At 51.3% G+C, this 20,859-nt stretch overlaps 1 protein-coding gene across 1 annotated transcript in view; it reads right to left on the bottom strand.

The window, feature by feature from the left end:
- Window positions 1-453: 453 nt before the first annotated feature.
- The window catches only part of TRIM67 (tripartite motif containing 67), a 53,852-nt gene continuing 33,446 nt past the window's right edge, over window positions 454-20,859 (bottom strand). Inside the window, exons 2-10 of the mRNA XM_007989782.3 lie at window positions 19,899-19,994; window positions 17,171-17,293; window positions 16,083-16,193; window positions 14,819-14,978; window positions 11,698-11,843; window positions 8,426-8,564; window positions 5,979-6,282; window positions 1,949-2,111; window positions 454-560 (exon numbers count right to left, since the gene is read on the bottom strand). Coding sequence (XP_007987973.3) covers window positions 495-560; window positions 1,949-2,111; window positions 5,979-6,282; window positions 8,426-8,564; window positions 11,698-11,843; window positions 14,819-14,978; window positions 16,083-16,193; window positions 17,171-17,293; window positions 19,899-19,994 — 1,308 coding nt within the window. The 3' untranslated portion in view covers window positions 454-494. The remainder of the gene's footprint in view (window positions 561-1,948; window positions 2,112-5,978; window positions 6,283-8,425; window positions 8,565-11,697; window positions 11,844-14,818; window positions 14,979-16,082; window positions 16,194-17,170; window positions 17,294-19,898; window positions 19,995-20,859) is intronic.

The raw sequence follows: 20,859 nt of genomic DNA, 5'->3' as shown, positions 1-20,859 counted from the left end.
TCAGCATGATGAGAATCTGCAGTCTTGGGACTCTGAGGAGGCAGGGTCCCCGCGGAGGGCCAACATCCGGGGTGTGGGATTACAGCGCAGCTCCTGACTGCCACTCTCAGGAGGCCAGTCTCAAAGTCTACCTTCCTCTCCCTCCAAAAAAAGACAAGCTTTGAAAACAGATGGCAGGAAACACAGACATGAGGCCTGAATGCTGACTCCCTTGAGAAAGGTCCTTCTTGGGGAGCGTTCGTAACGTCTGGGTGGAATAAGGGTGACACACGTACCCGCCTTTGCCACTGACAGTGGCAGCTGTGAGCATGGCCCGTGGACCCATTCCCCGTGCCCCCAAGAAAATGTGTTTCTATGACATTCCACGCTGCCAGGTTGTACCCATGACTTGCGTATCCTGCTTTTGTGGGTTATTTGAGCTTAGTGAGAATGGTGGGCATTTTGCCTGTGAATGTCAGTGTCACAGGCGCTGTGAGTGCCGAGCTGGAGCGAAGCTAATTGCCTGACAGCTTTGGCCGCCCCAGGTTAGTCGGCACTTCCAATCCTGTGTGCAGGGTGACCTGGAAAAGAAGACAGGGGAAGTGAGGGTGGGAGAGGCTGCTGCAGGGGCCCTGAGTGCTCCAAAGGCACCGCAGACACCGGCAGGATCCCCTGCTGGCTCCAGGGCCATCCATGCAACAGCTCAGGGCTGCTGTAGACTGGTGAATATTATGTCACTCAATAACCCTAATTAAAGGCTATGTTGGTTTGCACCTCTTTTCTCATAATAAGAATCACCCAGCTGACTGGTTCCTCATTTTGCCAGAGCTGCCAGAGCCGGGCAAAGTAGATGCTGTCCCAGGAGCACAGCTCTCACGCACTGGCTCCCGTGGTTACGTATTTGTGTCTACTTTCTAGCCACGACCTTCTTTCCTTTCCTATTAATCCCATTCTATTAACTGTGAGGAATAATAGCCAACTTTTTATTTTTTTGATTAAAAAAAGCTTATTTGTTCATTGGTAGAGATGGTGTCTTGCTAGTTCCCCAAGCTGGTGTCAAACTTCTGGGCTCAAGCGATTCTCCTGCCATGGCCTCCCAAAGTCCTGGGGTTACAGGCGTGAACCACCATGCCTGGCCAAGGCTATCTTTTATTTTATTTTATTTTTTTGAGACAGAGTCTTGCTCTGTCTCCCAGGCTGGAGTACAGTGGCGCGATCTCGGCTCACTGCAAGCTTCGCCTCCCAGGTCACACCATTCTCCTGCCTCAGCCTCCGGAGTAGCTGGGACTACAGGCACCCGCCACCTCGCCCGGCTAGTTTTTTTTTTTTTGTATATTTGGTAGAGACAGGGTTTCACCCTATTAGCCAGGATGGTCTCGATCTCCTGACCTCATAATCTGCCCGCCTCGGCCTCCCAAAGTACTGGGGTTACAGGCGTGAGCCACCATGCCCAGCCAAGCCTATCTTTTAGGTTGCCACAAATCCCTTTTGCAAATGCGTAGAAGATCAAATCGATCAATCAGTGATTGATGTAGACTCCTCAATATTCAGGGCCACAGAACAGGACCCTGCCTCCCCACACTCTAACTCCCCATCCCAAGTGGAGGAGGACTCTACTAAGACGACAGATGGCACCTTCGTGTGTCTCCCTTCCTCACACCCTCCTGGGCTCTCATTCTTGTCTCTCTGTTTCAGGCCTCCTGAGCTACCAGCACTCCCCAGGGACTGGGCTCAGCCATGGGGTCTGCGTCTCCAGAAGCTGCCACCTTAGGGCCCCTGGGTGTCCCAAGTGAACAAGTTAGAACAGAACGCCTCTAGGAAATGTCCAAGGCAGTCCACTCAATAAGCTGTCTGGGAAGGCTCTGTGGTCAGCTTCTTTATGGCCCACTCTGCCCATGGGCACTGCAGAGACTTGTGGACAAACAGTGGGGAGCAGCCAGACCAGGTCTGGCCCGGGGGAGGCATGTACCTGCACATTGCGGTTGAGGCTGAGGGCTGGCATGAAGACCCCGTCCACGTGGCTGAAGGCTGTGGGGCCCTGCTGCTGCCCGTTAATGAAGAAAGTGAGGGTGTGCTTATTCAGGTCCAGCAGCACGCCCACGGTGGCCCCCTTGCACACGCCGCCTTCCGTCCTGGGAAGAGAGTCCCCAGGAAGACCATCACCACACCCAGCCTGGGATGCAGGGGATTAACTCAGGAGAATTATTTATTTATTTGGAGACACGGTCTCACTCGGTCACCCAGGCTGGAGTGCAGTGACGCCATCTCGGCGCACAACAGCCTCGCCCTCCCAGGCTCAAGAGATCCTCCCACCTCAGCCTCCCGAGTAGCTCGGACTACAGGTGCATGACATGAGACCCAGCTAATTTTGTTGGTGTTTTTTGTAGAGATAGGGGTCTCACTATGTTACCCAGGCTGGTCTTGAACTCCTAGGCTCAAGTGATCTTCCCACTTTGGGCTCCCAAAGTGCTGGGATTATAGGCATGAGCCACCATACCCGGGCAGGAAAATTATTTATAGGATGCTGGGAACACCCTCACTTAAACATGGCCCCCAAGGTGGTAGTGGGGTGCTCTCCTGGCATATGAGCCTTCTCTCACAGTGGACACACCTTGTTAACAGGCCATGATGAAGACTCCCCTAGAGGAAGCAGGCTGTTCAACCCCCTGTTCCTGAGAGCATCTGGGATCTGCATACTAGAAAAATCGGGTTCTGATGAGTAGGTCTCATTTGAAACTGTGGAGCATGCAGAATGGGTAAGAAAGGCACCTTTTCCTGCCAAAGAAAGTAACTGACTTGGTGCCCTATTCTGTTTTAGGCAAGTGAGGATGCTGAGGTCGATGAAGATGTGGACATCCAGGCCTTCAGGAAATTTTGAAAGGCCCCTTCCCTACATTGTCTTATCTTCCCAGAAACATCCTAGGGTCCCTCGAAAAGCAGTGTATGGCAGGGAGAAGGGTGCTGAAGTTGAAATCAAGTCCTCTGTTGGAGTCACCATCCCACAGGTGACCAATAGCGGAACCTTGAGAACGTCATTCTGCTCTTGATCAGTGTTGGCAATGTCGTACTTCGTAGGTGGTAAGAATTCACATCCACCTGGTGGAAGCGAATCTATTAATAAAAGTAAGGAACATGCTCCCAAGAGAGGCTTGGCTGACCACGTCTTCTCCCATGGGCCGAATCCTGCAGACTCTCCTTCCCTTCCCTGAGTTGGTTTTTTGTTTTTGAGTGGATGTCTCTCCCTGTGGCCCAGGCTGAAGTGCAGTGGTGCAATCATAGCTCACTGTTGCCTGAAACTCCTGGGCTCAATGGATCCTCCCACAAGCCTCCCGAATAGCTGGGACTACAGGCACACACCATGCCCAGCTAATTTTAAAAATATTTTACAGAGACGAGGGCCTCACTATGTTGCCCAGGCTGGTCTTGGACTCCTGGGCTCAAGGGATCCTCCTGCCTCAGCCTTCTGGTAGCTGAGACTATAGGCTTGAGCCACCGCGGCCGCTCAGGGCTGAGGTTTTAGCCTTAATCTTAGCAACGCCACGCTGCTAAGCAAACCTTGTCTGTCCTTCCAGATTGAGAATGAGTTGATCTACTGGACGCTGCTGGTTGGGCAGAGGGAAGGTGAGCAGCGAAAAGGATTCACGACAGGAAGTCCCAAGGAGGACTTGGTGAGCGGCCTGGCCCAGACAAGTGTTTCCGGAGAGGGCAGGGCTTCCCCAAGGGTGCCCCGGCAGGTGGGAGAAGGGAACTAAAACCGCACTGTTGGTGCTATTTGGATACTGACCACCGGGTGGCGGTAGTGACCCACGGGAGGTGCAGAGATGAGTCCGACCTAAGCAAAGCCTCAGGCCCAGTTAGCTCTGGGGTCCAACTTCCCGGCTGCCTTGACTTCCTCCCAGATAGCACTTACCCTACCCGATCCACATCCCAGGGTGGGAGGACATGCAGAAAGGGGCAGATTCTCTCTACCTTCTCATGGCCCCACTTCCCTTCTGTTTTTCTTACTGAGGTGGCACCAAGGGGCCGTCAAGGACAGCAAAGGCCCAAGAAGTGCTCGGCAGCCCTTGGGAGGAGTGTGGTGGCCAATGGCCGGGAGGGCTGGGGAGTCCGCACCACACAAACCGAGGCTGGGGTCCTGGGCTCAACCCTGTGTGTGTCAACTGGCCGCATGGCCTGAGCCATTGTCCGACCTTCCTAAGCACAGGCTTTTTATTTATTTATTTATTTTGTAGAGAGGAGGGTCTCACTATGTTGCCCAGGCTGGTCTTGAACTCCAGGACTCAAGTGATCCTCCTGCCTCGGCCTCCCAAGTAGCTGGGACTACAGGTACACAGCACCATGCCTGGCTAATTTTTAAAATTACTATTATTTATAGAGACAGGGTCTCACTACGTTGCCCAGGCTGGTCTCAAACTCCTGGGTTCAAGCAATCCTTCTGCCTCGGCCTCCTTGAGTGCTGGAATTACAGGTGTGAGCCACCATTCCAGCCTAAGCCCCACTTTTATAATCTGTAAAATGGCAACAATAATAGCACTTTTGCAAGGATTAAATGAGCTCAAGATACATTGAGTGCTTCCTACAGCACTGAGCACAAGTCAGGGCTCGACAAACGCTTCTTGTTACTGCTCCTGCCAGCAAACAGGGCGTCTGGGCGCCAGTGTGGCTTACGCAAGCAGAGACGGAGCTGATGGGTCTGGACTTGGCCCCTCTGTGGGTCGGAGGGAGAATGGCCAGCTTGCAGGGTCTGGGCAGAGGCACAGAGCTGCCCGCCTCTTCCCCAGGACTCAGGAGAGAAGGGGCCCTGCCTACCAGCAAAGAGGCAGGCAGACAGGGTCCTGAGGGCCCTCGGGCAAGTCCTTGGCCCAGATTAGACCTGGCTTCCCTGAGAAAGAAGAAGCTGGTCCTTCCTCTGCAGGAAGGTGCCCTAGGGGCTGTTATAGGAGCTGCAGGTGGGCCCAGAGCACTGAGAGCCTCTGGGTCAATTTTGCCTGGGACTGGGGCCAGCGAAGTCAAGGTCAGCTCCTTGAAGTTCTTCCCCCCTTCCTGCTGAGGAGATGGCCCTTAGCAGACCAGGAGCAAGGCTCCATAGCAAGGAGGTGGCGCCAGGTGTCCGCAACTTGCAATTCTCCATTTCTGGCCTTGGGGATTCTTCACCCCCACATCCATCCCCACATGCCGGCTAGTTGTGAGCACAAAATCCCTGGGAGAGGAGAAAGTACGGGGCTATGGTACAGGTGTGTTGGTGGGGGCACTGCCTTCTCTGTGTCTGAGTAGAGAGACCAAGGCACCCTGGAGAAGACCAGGCCTCGGGGGCAGTCCCGGAGGACCCATCCCCTTCTGCCCTCCTAACAGAGGCCCCAGTAGTGACACAGGCCAGGACCTGAGTCTCCTGTGTCCACACTGGCGACCCTACTCCCAGGGCCAGTCTCAGGGCAAAGCCACAGCTGTAGGCACCCTTGGCAGACTCGTTTTAGTAGTGAGCACCCCAGCCATGCCCTCTGCTACTGCCCTGTCGAGGGCCCAGCCCTGCTGAGGCTCAAGCCCACATGAGACCAGGGCAGTGGCCAGGATCACTGCAGGCAAGTTAGTGGCAATGACCTGGTCACAGCTGTGAGGACATCAACCCCAGTGGTGCCCATTAACGCCTTGCAGTGACTCAAGCTTGGGTTGACAGTTGCAAAGGAAAGTGAAGCTGGACCAGAAAGAAAACTACGAGCTCCATATCCCAGCAGAGGACCACCGTGTGGCCTGCTGGGTAACTTTGGAGACCCATCTGTGCGGGTGCTGTGCAAATCACCATAACATACCCTCATCTGGGCTGCAGGCCAGTTCTACGTGGGCAGAGTCAAAGCTTCCTAGAAAATGGAGATCAAAGTGGCTGAAAATACCTCCTCCCAATTCCTGCTGGCTTTGGGGACAGCAGAAGGGACACTGGTCTTCAGGACCCTCATTCCCAAACAACCTGTGTCCACGGGAGGCAGGATGGGGCCCAATCGCACCTGTTGGTGTGGGAGTTGCAGTGCATGAACCAGCTGCGGTTGTTGTCCACATACATGGCCCAGGCCTTGTCATCCTTGCCCAGCATCATGTCCTTGACCACGCTGGCCCTGGCCACCCCGAAGGCGGGGTCTGGGTGGTTGTCGTACCGGTCCACGTGCAGCTCCCAGTAGTGCACGCCCTTGGAGAACGCAGCTGTGCCCAGCACCACCCGGTCATCATAGCTGCTGCAGGTGGCTGTCTGGTTGTCGTTGGATAAAATGATGTCCCGATGCCCAGAGTTGGGGTCAAATGTGAACCAGGCCACTAAAAAGGAAGGAGGCAAGAGGAGCAGGGTCAGGGGATGGAATTTGCCAGTAGTTTCTAACTGGCTCAGAGACACAAACACACTCGCTTCTGTTAGAAGGTCGGCACCCAGGAGTGAAGGTTCTTTCCTGTATGATTACCGCACACGTGCACGCTCACACACACGCCCTGCTCTGTGTTCATCCAAGTTGCTAGACCTACGAGCCTGGCCTTGCCAAGGATTTCAGGCCTCAAAGCCTCAAATCTAGATGCATTTCCCGGTCTTGGTTTCTAAAATCCTTCCAAACGCTCAGACACGTTGTAAGTACAGGAGGAAATAGGCGTGGTGCCGTGGCCCACACCTGTAATCCCAGCACTTTGGGAGGCCGAGGTGGGTGGAGCACTTCAGGTCAGGAGTTTGAGACCAGCCTGGCCAACATGGCAAAACCCCATCCCTACTAAAAATACAAAAATTCATGGCCGGGCATGGTGGCTCACGCCTGTAATCCCAGTACTTTGGGAGGCCAAGGCGGGCAGATCACGAGGTCAGGAGATAGAGGCCATCATGGCTAACATGGTGAAACCCCGCCTCTACTAAAAATACAAAAAAATCCGTCGGGCGTGGCGGTGGGCGCCTGTAGTCCCAGCTACTCGGGAGGCTGAGGCAGGAGAATGGCGTGAACCCGGGAGGCGGAGCTTGCAGTGAGCCGAGATCGAACCACTGCCCTCCAGCCTGGGTGACGAAGTGAGGCTCCATCTCAAAAAAAAAAAAAAAAAAAAAAAAAAATTCGCTGGGCATAGTGGTGGGCACCTGTAGTCCCAGCTACTCAGGAGGCTGAGACAGGACAATCACTTGAACAGGGTGGCAGAGGTTGCAGTGAGCCAAGATTGTGCCATTGCACTGTGACCTGGGCAACAGAGTGGGACTTCTTCTCAAAAAAAAAAAAAAAAAAAAAAAAAAAGTGCAGGAGGAAATAGATATTGATGAGCCACCTCGTGGGTGGGAGATTTGAGACACAGAGAGGTGAAGTGATGGGTCAAAGTCACAAAGCTCAGTTCTCCATTTTGCAGCCCATCAGCCGCTGCCCCCTTTTGCTCCCCAACCCCCCAGTTTGTCGGAAGTGAGGCCCTTACTCTAAAGTCATGACCACAGTGCACAGGGCAAGGACTGCTCGTCTCTAGGCAGGAGAGTCTAGAGACAGAGGTTAGCGAGTTCTCCTCTAGAGGTGGACAAAGACTCTGCAGGTGGCACCATTTTCAGAAAAGTGTCCCTGGCTGGGTCCTTTGACACCAGCATCTGCTCCTGCTCCTTCTCCCTGCCTCTAGGAGACCATCCAGCGGTGGCAGAGGACGTGTAGACTCAATGATGAAAACGAATACAGGATTTGCCCTCTTCTTGGAGGCAGTGGGGAGCTGGAAACCGCCTCTGCAGCCTGGGCTGGGCCACACCGGGTGGGGCAGGACTCTCTTTGGAATGTGATTTCTATTTCTCTCATCGCTCCCTGCTAAGAACTCAAATGATCAAAATTCCACTGAATTAATTTCAACATGCTGTTGTTGCCCAAGACCTAGAAGGCTGGGTAGGTGTATAAACCACTGCATGTGAGCTCCAATGCTGGGGGTTAAAAAGCCCTCTTCCGCTGTGAGAAAGGCTCAAATGTAGGAACTGGTGTGGGCCCACTGTATCTATCGTGGAGTTTTCTTGTCTGGGACTGTCCTACTCACTCCTCGGCCCTTGAGAAGTGGGAGACGTTTAGCCTCCCTCAGCTACTTCACATTTAGTCCAGCACAATGGGGTAAAGGAATGTTTCTTTCGTGGCTTGTAGGCCACGTGGGTGCAGCAAGGAGCTGTGTGTGCAGAGCAGGGTGAGGCGTATGCACTTCAACAGGCCCTTCCGGCCCTGCACTTCCTCCCTCCACCATCTTCAGCAGCTCATCCTTTGCCCTGGTCCATGGGATGAAATGTGGGTTGGCCCTAGGAGTCAATCTTTGTCCTTTGGGAGGCCACCTATGGTCCCAGAAGGGCACGCCCTTGGAGAACCCAGATGTGCCTAGCACCACCCCCACCCCCACTCCGTCATCATAGCTGCTGCAAGTGGCTGTCTGCTTGTCATTGGACAAAATGATGAATCTGTTCTTCCCGCTAAGAGATCCCGATGCTCACCATCGGACGTCTGCAGGACGACAGTTTTACTGTAAGGCCCGACACCAGAAGAGTTGAAAGCTTTGACTCGGGCGTTGTAGGTACTGTTGAAGTGAAGACCGTCGATGGTACACAAAGTCTCCTTACCGACGTACACTTCCTGAAAGAGAGCAATGCTGCTCACCAGGCTCCTCTAGCATTTGGAAAATTCCTCTCAGCAAATGGCTTCTGGAAACACATTGACGTTAAAAGTGCTTTTGCCAGGCGTGGTGACCTGTAGTCCCAGCTACTCAGGAGGCAGAGGTGGGAGCATCGCTTGAGTCCAGACTGGGCAACATTGCAGGGCCCCATTTCTAAACAACTTTTATTTTTATTTTTTTGAGGGACAGAGTCTTGCTCTGTTGCCAGGCTGGAGTGGAGTGGCGTGATCTCGGCTTACCGCAACCTCCACCTCCCGAGTTCAAGTGATTCTCCTGCCTCAGCCTCCCAAGTAGCTGGGACTACAAGCATGCACCACCATGCCCAGCTAATTTTTATGTATATGTTTTTTAGTAGAGATGGGGTTTCCCTATATGTTGGCCAGACTGGTCTCGAACTCCTGACCTCAGGTGATCCTCCTGCTTGGCCTCCCAGAGTGCTGGGATTACAGGTGTGAGCCACCATGCCCAGCCAAAAAATTAAAAAAAAAAATTCTTACCCAAATAGAAGTTAATAAAAAGGGAAATTGCGTTCAGTCATGGCTGGCTCACAGAACTTGACCAACTTGGGCATGAATGCCTTACTACTGGCTGCCTGGCCCCTCTGCCTGTGAGGTGGTGAGGCATGATGGGGTCCTGGTGAGGCGACATCCCAGGTCTGCAGCCAGCCGGGATACTGACCAGGAACATCCTGACTCTGCCAAGGTCAACCTGGTCTACAAGACTATTAAGCCACAGGGCACATCCACTCCTTTGTCTCCTCCCATCCCTGAGGCTGGCATTTTCCACTCCTTAGCCCTCCTGGAGCTGCTGTTTTCCTGGTCTTTCCAAAGGGTGAGACATTTCTGCATCAGGCCCCAAAGATACTTTTCTTTCTTTCTTTTTTTTTTTTTCTTTCTGTCTTTTTTTTTGTTTTTTGTTTTTTTTTTTGAGACAGAGTCTCACTCTGTCACCTGGGCTGCAGTGCAGTGGCACAGTCTTGACTTACTACAATGTCTGCCTTCCAAGTTCAAGTGATTCTTGTGCCTCAGCCTCCAGAGTAGCTGGGACAACAGGCATCTGCCACCATGCCTGGCTAATTTTTGTATTTTAAGTAGAGATGAGGTTTCACCATGTTGACCAGGCTGGTCTCAAACTCCTGACCTCAAGTGATCCACGCACCTTGGCCTCCCAAAGTGCTGGGATTACAGGTATGAACTACCGTGCCTGGCCCCCAAAGATACTTTTCTAAAGATTGACCTTGTTACTCATTTGCTTCAAAGTTACCTTTGTCCTATTCAACCCCCAAAATGCATAGCCTTTTGCCTCTCCCATGTCATTATTTTCTGCTAATTAAATAATGTGGTCTAAGATCACAGCTAATCCATATAGGAGCCATAGCTCAAATCCAGGTCTGTCTGCATGCAACATCCACGCTTTTCCCACTGTAAGACCCTCTTCCTTATAAACCCTAGCCCTTGGGTCTAGCTTTTATTAGTGGCTATGTCTCAAAGAGGAGGGACCACTTTTGAGCTCTGTGGCTGCTGCTTTTAATATTCCCAAACAGCCTTTTCTTTCTTCCCATTTCAAAAATACTGACTCTCCTCTCGGTTTCTGGTGGATGAGCTCTTTCAGTTCTTGGCTCATTTGCACAACAGGAGTGACTGGGGTCCGCATTCAGTGACCTGGCTCGAGCTACCTCATCTTACCTCCCTAATTGGCCCATATTCACATGGGGACTCAGTAATTCCCAAGGAAGTGCTGCAACTATTTCCCTAATTCTTACATTCCTGCATTTTTCAAACACAAAGTAAAACAACACATACATACATCTCTTTGAGAGAAACTAAGGGAATGTTGACCTTCGGCAAGGTTTGTAAATGGGTGCAACTTCCCAGGAGAAGAGATGCAAGGGTTGTTATGATTGCAGTAGTTTGTTAGAATGAGTGTTTATTTAATCATTTCGGGGCCAGGAACCAGGTGATCTGAGAAGCCCAGAGTTTGTGCTCCCTGGCATTCACGTCCGCCTGAACGTCACGGAGTGAAATCTCAAGGTGGTGCTGTATTAGGGCTGGACTGGGTGGTGCTGTATTAGGGCTGGACTGGGTGGTGCTGTATTAGCGCTGGACTGGGTGGTGCTGTATTAGGGCTGGGTTGGGGTGGTGCTGTATTAGGGCTGGACTGGGTGGTGCTGTATTAGGGCTGGACTGGGTGGTGCTGTATTAGGGCTGGACTGGGTGGTGCTGTATTAGGGCTGGACTGGGTGGTGCTGTATTAGGGCTGGACTGGGTGGTGCTGTATTAGGGCTGGACTGGGTGGTGCTGTATTAGGGCTGGACTGGGTGGTGCTGTATTAGGGCTGGACTGGGTGGTGCTGTATTAGGGCTGGACTGGGTGGTGCTGTATTAGGGCTGGATTGGGGTGGTGCTGTATTAGGGCTGGGTTGGGGTGGTGCTGTATTAGGGCTGGATTGGGTGGTGCTGTATTAGGGCTGGGTTGGGGTGGTGCTCTATTAGGGCTGGATTGGGGTGGAGTCCTGCTCCAGGGTTTCTAGCACATGGGAGTAGAAGATGCATTTCTGGCTCACTAAGAACCTTTATTGTCCCCATGACAGTCTATCAGCAGCGACATGACTAGAATGTTGTCCCAATTCGACAACCATTTATCCAGCATCCTCTACGTGCCCAGCACCTTGCCAGGCATAGGAGGGTTAGACAGTGCTTCCTTGTCTCCAGAAATGATACCTCCCAAGTCAAGACAGAGCCGGGTGAAATAATTAGAGGATCAGACAGGACAAGGTGTGATAAAACCCATTGAGGGAATATGTTGCTGTGTGAGGGGCTGGGGGTAAACGGGAAAGGAGGTGGGTGCAGGGAACACCTTCTCTGAGTTCTCCAGCCCCATGCTTGTGTCAGTCCTCCCAGACCTAGCCCTTGGGAGGGAAGCCCCATCTCCCTGAGCCCAGGCTGGCCAGCCCTCTTTATCCTTTTGGCCAGTGTCCCCTCAGGATGGCAACACAATGTCCCCATGGGCTGAACCAGAGCTTGGGGCAGTGGGAGCCACTGTGGGCTCTGCATCGGTACCCTCAATCCCCGCCAAATAAGTAGCAAGGCCTCACCCGGAACTGCCCCCCAGCGCCGTCGTCCAGCTCCAGGATGTAGCCGTCCACAGGGCTGTGGGTGAAGGGTGGCATCCTCCAGGCCAGCGTGACACTGTTGTTGCGGGTGCAGCATTTCTCCAGCTGCAGTAGGGGGACGGGTGGCACTGTGAGAGGGACACGCACGAGTTAGCGCATGAAGCCCTCCGAGGGCCCCAGCCCGGTCCCCCACCCCACTCCATCCCAGGGGTCCTGGCCCCCAGGAGGACAGCCAGGCTAAATTCCTTCCCTGGCCACCCTGTAGTCACTCCCAGACGCCCAGGAGTCGGTCTCCAGGTGGACTGGGGATGAAGGCAAGCACAGGTGACCTTGCGCTTCTCAAACCTAGGGGTTGTCCTTCCTGGAATCTCAGGGGGCCCGTGGCAGACGGCCCCACCCCTCTGAGCCTATGGCCCTATGGAAGGATGTCCTCTTTCCCATCTGCCCACTGAGAACCACTGGTTTTGACTCAGACTCATGAGGAACACATAAACAGTTCCAACAGAGTCCAGGTTCCCTGTGCTCCTGTGCGTGGCACAAGCCCCTAGGGATCCTCTCTGCAGGGCCCACAGCTAAGTGGCAGCCAGCCTGCAGCTCATGCCTGGAACTGGGAAGGTGAGGGGAGATGCCTTTAAACCTTTGGCTGGAAGCATTTAAAAGATCAGGGGACGAGATCCAGGCAACAGAAGCAAGTCTCAAGTATTGGACAGTCAACCTAAAGAACTAAGGATTTGAATCAGTTGTATCAAAAGTCCTATTAAGGTGAGAGTGGGAGAAGCCTTTTTTTTTTTTGAGATGGAGTTTTTTTTTTGAGATGTCGCCCAGGCTGGAGTGCAGTGGTGCGATCTCGGCTCACTGCAAGCTCTACCTCCCGGGTTCACGCCATTCTCCTGCCTCAGCCTCCCGAGTAGCTGGAACTACAGGCACCCACCACCATGCCTGGTTATTATTATTATTATTATTATTTTTTGTATTTTAGTAGATATGGGGTTTCACCGTGTTGGCCAGGAAGGTCTCCATCTCCTGACCTCATGAAACGCCCGCCTCGGCCTCCCAAAGTGCTGGGATTACAGGCGTGAGCCACTGCGCCCAACCAAGTGGGAGAAGTTTAAAATTTTTCTAGCTCTAGTCAGGCTCAAGAGATTTTAGAAATTGATAGAGTTCACTTTGACCTTTTTTTTTTTTTTTTAAGGGAAAATTGAAACACTGCTTTTGTTAAAAGTATGTATTTCAATTTAGTTCCAAGAATTCGGCAGGCGACTGGCTGAGCACAGCCTGACTCCCAGCCTCAGTTAACGAGCTGGTAGGAGTCCTTGCTTCATCCCCTGGGCCCTACTACTCTGCTCTCCCGCTTCCTCTCTGAACCCTGACCAGCCAGTGACCCCATCCAGTCTAGTTACCCCTGACCAGCCAGTGACCCCATCCAGTCCAGTTATCCCTGACCAGCCAGTGACCCCATCCAGTCCAGTTACCCCTGACCAGCCAGCGACCTCATCCAGTCCAGTTACCCCTGACCAGCCAGTGACCCCATCCAGTCCAGTTACCCCTGACCAGCCCAGTGACCCCATCCAGTCCAGTTACCCCTGACCAGTCCAGTGACCCCATCCAGCTAGCAGCAGCATCTGGAGTGGCCCCAAGCCCCTCTTCCACACTCCCACTTTCCAAGGGGAGCTCTTTCACTGCAGCTCCTCCATTCTGCCAGGCTCCTCCTGCTTCTCAGCATTGTGTGTCATTTACACCTGGGGCAAGTGGCCTTTCCAGACCTTACTGGAGGTGCAAGCTGTGTGGGAGTGAGCATGGCAATGTGAGACTTCCTTTTCTTTAGTTTAAAATGGCCATGGATTTTGCAGGTAAGGACTTCCTGAGTTCACAGATTCTGCATGTGTGGTCCTCAGTCCACAAACACCAAAGAGCTTTATTTCCCCTCCCTTGACATCTGTGGAGGGGCAGCATGCAGAGTAGGACTCTGGTTCTGGCCAGCATTTGCTGATTTCATAATGGGCTAAGTTATGCAAACTTTACTTAACCCCCTAGGGTCTCTGAACCCACCTTGCTCATTCTGCTATCATCTCTGACCTTCTTGCTCTTGGGACAGAGAAAACTGATTCTTGCCGCAGGGACTTTGGACTTGCTATCCCTCTGCTGCCTGCAAAACTCATTGCTTAGATTCTTCTCCCTCCTTCTCTTCCACCTCCTCCTCCTCCACTACCTCCTCCTCCTCCTCCACTATCTCAGCCACCACCTCCTCCTCCTCCACCACCTCCTCCTTCTCCACTATCTCAGCCACCACCTCCTCCTCTTCCACCTCCTCCTCCTCCACCACCTCCTCCTTCTCCACTATCTCAGCCACCACCTCCTCCTCTTCCACCTCCTCCTCCTCCTCTTCCTCCGCTACCTCCTCCTTCTCCTCCGCTACCTCTTCCTCCGCTTCCTCCACTACCTCCTCCACTTCCTCCTCCACTATCTCAGCCACCACCTCTTCCTCTTCCACCTCCTCCTCCCCCTCCTCCACTACCTCCTCCTCCTTCACTACCTCCTCCACTACCTCCTCCTTCTTCTCCACCACTTCCTCCTCCTAACCTCAAATCTCACCCCATGGCATCTACTGCTGCCCCTTCCTCTGACTCCTCTTCATAGCACCTGCCAGCATCCAACATTCTATTATACATTTGTTTAGTGTCTATTTCCTGCTCGAGAGTGTAAGCCCAATCTCTGAGTTGGTAGACTTGTTCACCACTGCATCTTGAGCATGTGGAATGGTGCCTGTTCACCACTGCATCTTGAGCATGTGGAATGGTGCCTGGCACATGGTAGACACTCCCCAAGCACTTCTGAATGAACAAATGATTGTTGTTGAACAAATGATTGTTTTTTTCACAAATGGGAAGCCTCAGATTCTGACTGGGTGCTTCTCACTCCAGCTCACATTGGTGGCAGGGGCTGAGCTGGGACTCGAACCTAGGTCCGTGACTCTGGTGTTCCGACTCTCCCACCCTGCCACACTCTGTGCATCACAGGTCCCCCTGTGGCACGGAGCTGCCTCTCAGACTGCATGCCTCTTTTGAAAGAAGCACTGACTGAACTGGGGCCAACCGCGGCTCACCCCTACATTTCATCTGAATGAAGTCCAGCTGGTGGATGGCCTGCAGCAGCGGCTCGCTGTCCAAGGTCAGATCAAACTCCGCAGACACTTTTGGCTCCAGGGCGCCTTTGACCCACTGCTCCTGAGACACCTGGACGCGTTTGATCAGAGCATCTGAGATCTTAAAGGAGAGCAAAGAGTTTAAGGTTTTGCTTTGCAAAGGAAAAATTGTGCAGCCAGGGGTGAGGAAGAGGTAGGGGCTTTGTCTCTATGGGACTCAGAGACAGAAAAGGGTTGTGCTCTCGAGCCATGGCAGAGATTAAATGACCCCTGCCCACCCAGCACAGGCTGTCAAAAAATGCATTGAAATATTGTTTCAATCATATTTCAGAATCACATGAAATGAAAAGAAGCACTTGCTGCCTAAAGAGAGTGTAGCAAACACTGTTGAGAAATACAAGATGCTTTTTAAATATACAAATGCATCCTTCATTAGATCCGTTTTCCTAGATCTAGTACTTTGCAAAGTGAAACATACTAGCAGTTTGCCCCAGTGTCTAAAGAAAGCATATTCCACACCCCTAAAATTTCTAAGCCCACATCTGCTCCCTGCCCGTGTGTTTCCTCTGAGTTCTGCAACTTCTGCTCCAAACTTGACTGCATCACACCCATGGTTCTGCTCCCCTTTGCTGGAAAGTCCTGCTTATCAGACATTTGCACGTGTTCCTGTCGAGCCAGGATCTCGTGTATCTTTCTTGGGAAACAATCAAAGAGATTCATCATTTTCCCCACTGACAGAGGCTGAATCACTGCCATGTTCCTGAGAGATACTCATGACCCTGAGTCAGCCTGAATGCAGGAGAGATGGCCCCGAGAAGATTGCACTGTCTCTGTAGGCAGCTGGTCACCAGCCATGCCTGCAGGACTCTGCACATTGAGATAATGGGCCATGTGGATTCTGCTAACTTGCTGCTTCCGGTGCAATCTGTCCAGCTTGTTTGGCAAGACTGTCCTTTCCCGTTTGTGGGGAAAATGTTGCAGTGAGGCATTTCAGCCCTAGAAATGATGTCATTTCACCTCCTCGTTTCATGCATGCTGCAAAATTAGGTCACATCTAGTGAGAGTCAGAGCCAAGGTGAGACCCTAGGTCTTCTGGAATCACTGAGCAAAGGAGAATCTGCTCAATCCAAGCCAGGAAAGGATGTTGACTGGAATTTGGACTGATTTGGGGAACAGTGGGGCAGTTGGAGGAAGACCATCTGGTGTCTTCCAGGGACAGGCTCACCTGTAAGAACCCCGAGGGGTCGTTCTCCTTGATCACCTCCAGGCAGTACTCCATCAGTCCGGTGGACTGACGCAGCTTCAGTGTGCAGTGATTGATCTGGTCCCAAACCATCTGCAATGGAAAGACTCCTCTAAGTAACTGTCTCCTGAGAGGAAGAGCAGGCAGGCCACGGCAAGAGTCAGAGAACTAGCGCCAATACAGCCTGGAAGAAGCGGCGCTGGCCTGACCACCTCGCACCCACTCCTGTCTCGGCTCTGCTGCTGAGCTCCATGTGTCCTCTTTGCTGGGAAATAAGTGGACTCACTTCCCAAGAAGCAGGGCTACAAGACCCAACACAGAAACCTTTCTAAACTCATGACAGTCATGCAGAGAAACAGCACAATCTGGAACTCTCCATACAATCAGTGACCAGCTTCTTGACTGGCTTCTGACCTCTCCATGGCCCTGGATAACGCCATGGTCTTAGCCCCCTCACTTATGAACCATGGGATCATCTCTAGCATGCATTTCTGCTTTTCTTGACAGTAGTATTTTCTGGTCCAGTTATGAAATGTCTCTAGCATAGATGGAGCTCCTCAAACAGTGACAGCCCGTCATCAACTCAGAGAGTTCATGGGTGCCTGGTTGAGTCAGGGACTCAGCGTGATGTGAGGGGAGAGTCTCGTCTTCCTTTGGTGGTAACTGGCTGTGTATGTTACTGCTGACTGTTGAGGACATGAGCTATCAGAGAGGACCTGAAGAAGGGGACAGAGCTGGAGACCTGAACAGGGTCAGGGCTAGTCACTGTTATTGGTCACTTCTGCTCTGCAAAATGAAAACAAAAGTAGTCCCTTAGATAGAAACAGGGAGGGAGAAGGTGGTCTTCTGACTTGAAATCCTCAAGATACAGGGCATATTGATTGGTCTCTGTCAGGTCACATGAATGTAACTGAACCAGCTGGTGCATCCCTTCCTTGTCTCATTCATTCATTAGCTCATTCATTCACTCACTCAGCCAATATTTACCCAGTGCCTACTGTGTGCTCCACCCCACGCTGGGTGCAGAGGATGTGGCAGGGATTCAATGTGTCAGTCTCCCAGGTACCTACCTTCAACTTGTGCTCCCTCTCCTTTGTCACCTTGGTGAGCAGCTTGGCTTTCTGACGAGTTAAAGCATCCACAAGGGCATCACACTGAGCAACCAGGCAGGCTTCGTAGTCCAGTCCGTTTTCCTGGCAGAGGTCGGGGGTTGGTTGGGAAGAAGCAGAGAGTTTTAGGGGAGAAGATGCTAAAATCTGGTGAGTGCTATAGACAAAGATATATTTCAGAGAAGTTCATCCTAGAGGTCTCTATAATGTTATTAAATTAGAGACAACGTTTATATGAATTAAGGCAGGTACAATGAATCTCAGCACAGCCATATGGCAGAACATTCTGTAGTCATTCAGATCTTGTTCATAGGGCATTTTTAATGCCCTGGGAAAATGCTCATTAGAGACTGTTAAGAAGGAAAAAAGGCAGGATACATGCTGTTCACAGCATAATCCCTTACATTGTGTGTGTGTGTGTTTAAAGTAATAGAACAATAGTATCAAAGCGCTGAGAGTGGTCACCTCAGATGGGGGGATATGGGTGAACTTTTTCTTATCTGTCTGTCTATTTCCCCCTACCTTCCAAAGTTTCTGTAACACCTACTTGTGCTTTTTTTTTTTTTTTTGAGACAGAGTCTTGCTTTGTTGCCCAGGCTGGAGTGCAGTGGTGTGATCTCGGCTCACTGCAAGCTCCGCCTCCTGGGTTAACGCCATTCTCCTGCCTCAGCCTCCCCATAGCTGGGACTACAGGCAACCGCTACAATGCCCAGCTAATTTTTTGTATTTTTAGTAGAGACGGGGTTTCACTGTGTTAGCCAGGATGGTCTCTATCTCCTGACCTTGTGATCCGCCCGCCTTGGCCTCCCAAAGTGCTGGGATTACAGGTGTGAGCCACTGTGCTTTGTATAATTGGAAAAAAGTAAGACAGACAAATAATAATAATAATAATAATAACAATAATAATAATAATAATAATAATAACAATAATAATGCTCTTGCAGTAAAGTCTTTCTCAGTTTTTAAAAATCTGCTTCTGGGTCTCAGTGTGGATCCAGACCTCATGTGATGAGCTGAATTTTGTCTGCCCAAGTTCGTACATTGAAGCCCTAACCCTCCCCAGTGCCCCTGAATGTGACTGTATTTGGAGATAAGGCCTTTAAAGAGGTCATTAAGTAAAATGAGGTTGTATGGGTGGACCCTGGTCCATTATAACTGGTGTCCTTATAAGAAGAGATGAGGATACAGACGCACAGAGGTCAGACCATGTGGGGGCACAGGGAGAAGACGGCCATCCACAGGCCAAGGGGAGAGGCCTCAAGAGAAACTAACCCTGCTGACGCTTTATCTCAGACTTCCAGCCTCCAGAGCTATGAGAAAATAGATTTTTGCTGCTTAAGGCACTCAATCTCTGGTGTTTTGCGATGGCAGCCCTAGCAGGCGAATATATCTCATGTCTGTGAAACATGGGAAACATTATGACTTAAAATGTCCTGTGGCTGAAGTCTGCACTTAACTTGTTAGGAAGGGTGGTTTTTAAGAATTCAAGGGGCCAGGCACAGTGGCTCATGCCTGTAATCCCAGCATTTTGGGAAGGTGAGGCGGGTGGATCATGAGGTCAGGAGTTCGAGACCAGCCTGGCCAATATGGTGAAATCCCGTCTCTACTAAAAAATACAAAAAATTAGCCGGGCATGGTGGCAGGTGTCTGCAATCCCAGCTACTCAGGAGGCTGAGGCAGGAGAATTGCTTGAACCCGGCCCGAGATCACACCACTGCACTCCAGCCTGGGTGACAGAGTGAGACTCTGTCTCAAAAACAAACAAACAAACAAACAAACAAGAATTCAAGGACCCTCAGTCCCTTTTCTTCCTCCAGATATGTCAATGCTTTATGGGTTTCTCATCTTATGAGCTGTTCCTCTATGTATGTACATTCACACAGGAGCACCTGTGTGTGCACGTTCTCCCCTATAGACAGACCCTGAGGCCACAGATGGTACCTCAACGATCTTTGTATCCTGTGCTGGGCTCAGTACCTGACACAGCATAAGAGTTCAGTAAACACATTTGTTTAGAAAATGATGCATTTATATTTTGATGCATTGATGACATGGGCATATTTGGCCACAAAAGCACCATATACAGATGCCACCTAGGACGACATGGCATGTACAGTGCTAAATCACGTCTTTCCAGCTCTCTCTAACTGGCTCTGTGTAAAAGTCCTTTCCTGTATCAAGTGTCACATGTGTGCCAATGAGTTGAGTATGTGATACTTTCAACACCGAAGACTAGAGGGTAGGACACATTAACTTTCTAATGTCCATCACTGAGAAAATCCTTGCCACAAGACTTTTCCTTTCTTTTTCTTCTTCTTTTTTTTTTTCTTTGAGACAGATTTCGCTCTTGTTGCCCAAGCCGGAGTGCAATGGCATGATCTCGGCTCATCGCAACCTCCGCCTCCCGGGTTCAAGCGATTCTCCTGCCTCAGACTCCAGAGTAGCTGGGATTACAGACACCCGCCACCGTGCCCAGCTAATTTTTGTATTTTTAGTAAAGATGGGGTTCTCCGTGTTGGTCAGGCTGGTCTCAAACTCCCTACCTCAGGTGATCCACCCGCCTTGGCCTCCCAAAGTGCTGGGATTACAGGCATGAACCACTGCGCCTGGCCCCTTTCTTCTTATTATGATGCACAATGTGCAAACTTTCCACACTGAGTATTTCTCCTGACGCCAGAGCTGTGCTCACCTGGATCTGCTGCAATATGTTCTTCAGCTGAACCAGAAACTCCTTTGCTTCCTTTGCCTTATCCGAAACTCCATTTAAGGCCTGAGATAGTTGTGCCTGAAAAAGATATCACACATTAAAAAGAAAAAGTAGGTGTGAAAGGCACAGAAAATTTGCACTTCATCATAAAAGCTTATGTTTTTAAGAGGGGATAGGACTGATCCCACGCATCTGCTGTTCTCATTGATGCAGGGACCACCACTGACCCATGATCTCTATGACATTTGTTTATTTTTCCAGCAGTGGTAGATTGGCCTACACTCTCCTTTCTCATCCCCAAAGCTGGATAGAGGTAAGGAACACTCAACTAATGGGTTGAAGCAAACAGGTCTGCCCCTGATGTTTGCAGAGCGCAAGACAAGAAGATAAATAGAGCCCTTGGCTTGGCCTGGCCCCCCTCTATCCATCATCAGTACATGCTTGTATGGACATTCCAGACCCCAGGTCAAGTTCCGTCCACCCCATCCCTACACAGTCATCTCCTGGCCTGGGGTGCAAACCCTGGGGCCTGGTCTGCCCTGAGGGATAGACAGGAAGGGGGCTGTGGGTCTTGGAACTGGACTAGGTGTTTGGACTGGTAATCCTATGGCATCCTGTAAAGGGGCACACAGGCTCCTATCCTGGTACCCTTAGCCCTGGGGACTCCTAACCTTGCAGAGAGGGGTGTGGCCAGCAGAGGTTTCTGAAGCACGAGGATCAGTTGCTGTGGCCCAAGGGTGAAACTGCAAGCTGAGCTCAAATCTATGGCTTTTGGCACCAGGTTTCTTTGTAACAAACCACGTACACACACTTGAATTTGTCTTTAAAACTTAGCTATTGAGTAGACATGACCTTGATTTTTTTTTTTTTTTTTTTGAGACAGGGTCTCACTGTGTTGCCCAGGCTAGAGTGCAGTGGCTTAATCATGACTCACTGCAGCCTC

This window comes from Chlorocebus sabaeus, chromosome 25 (assembly GCF_047675955.1).
Source record: "Chlorocebus sabaeus isolate Y175 chromosome 25, mChlSab1.0.hap1, whole genome shotgun sequence".
Classification (NCBI taxonomy): Eukaryota; Metazoa; Chordata; class Mammalia; order Primates; family Cercopithecidae; genus Chlorocebus; species Chlorocebus sabaeus.
Note: the sequence above shows the minus strand (reverse complement) of the source record. Positions and strands in the feature narration are given on the sequence as shown.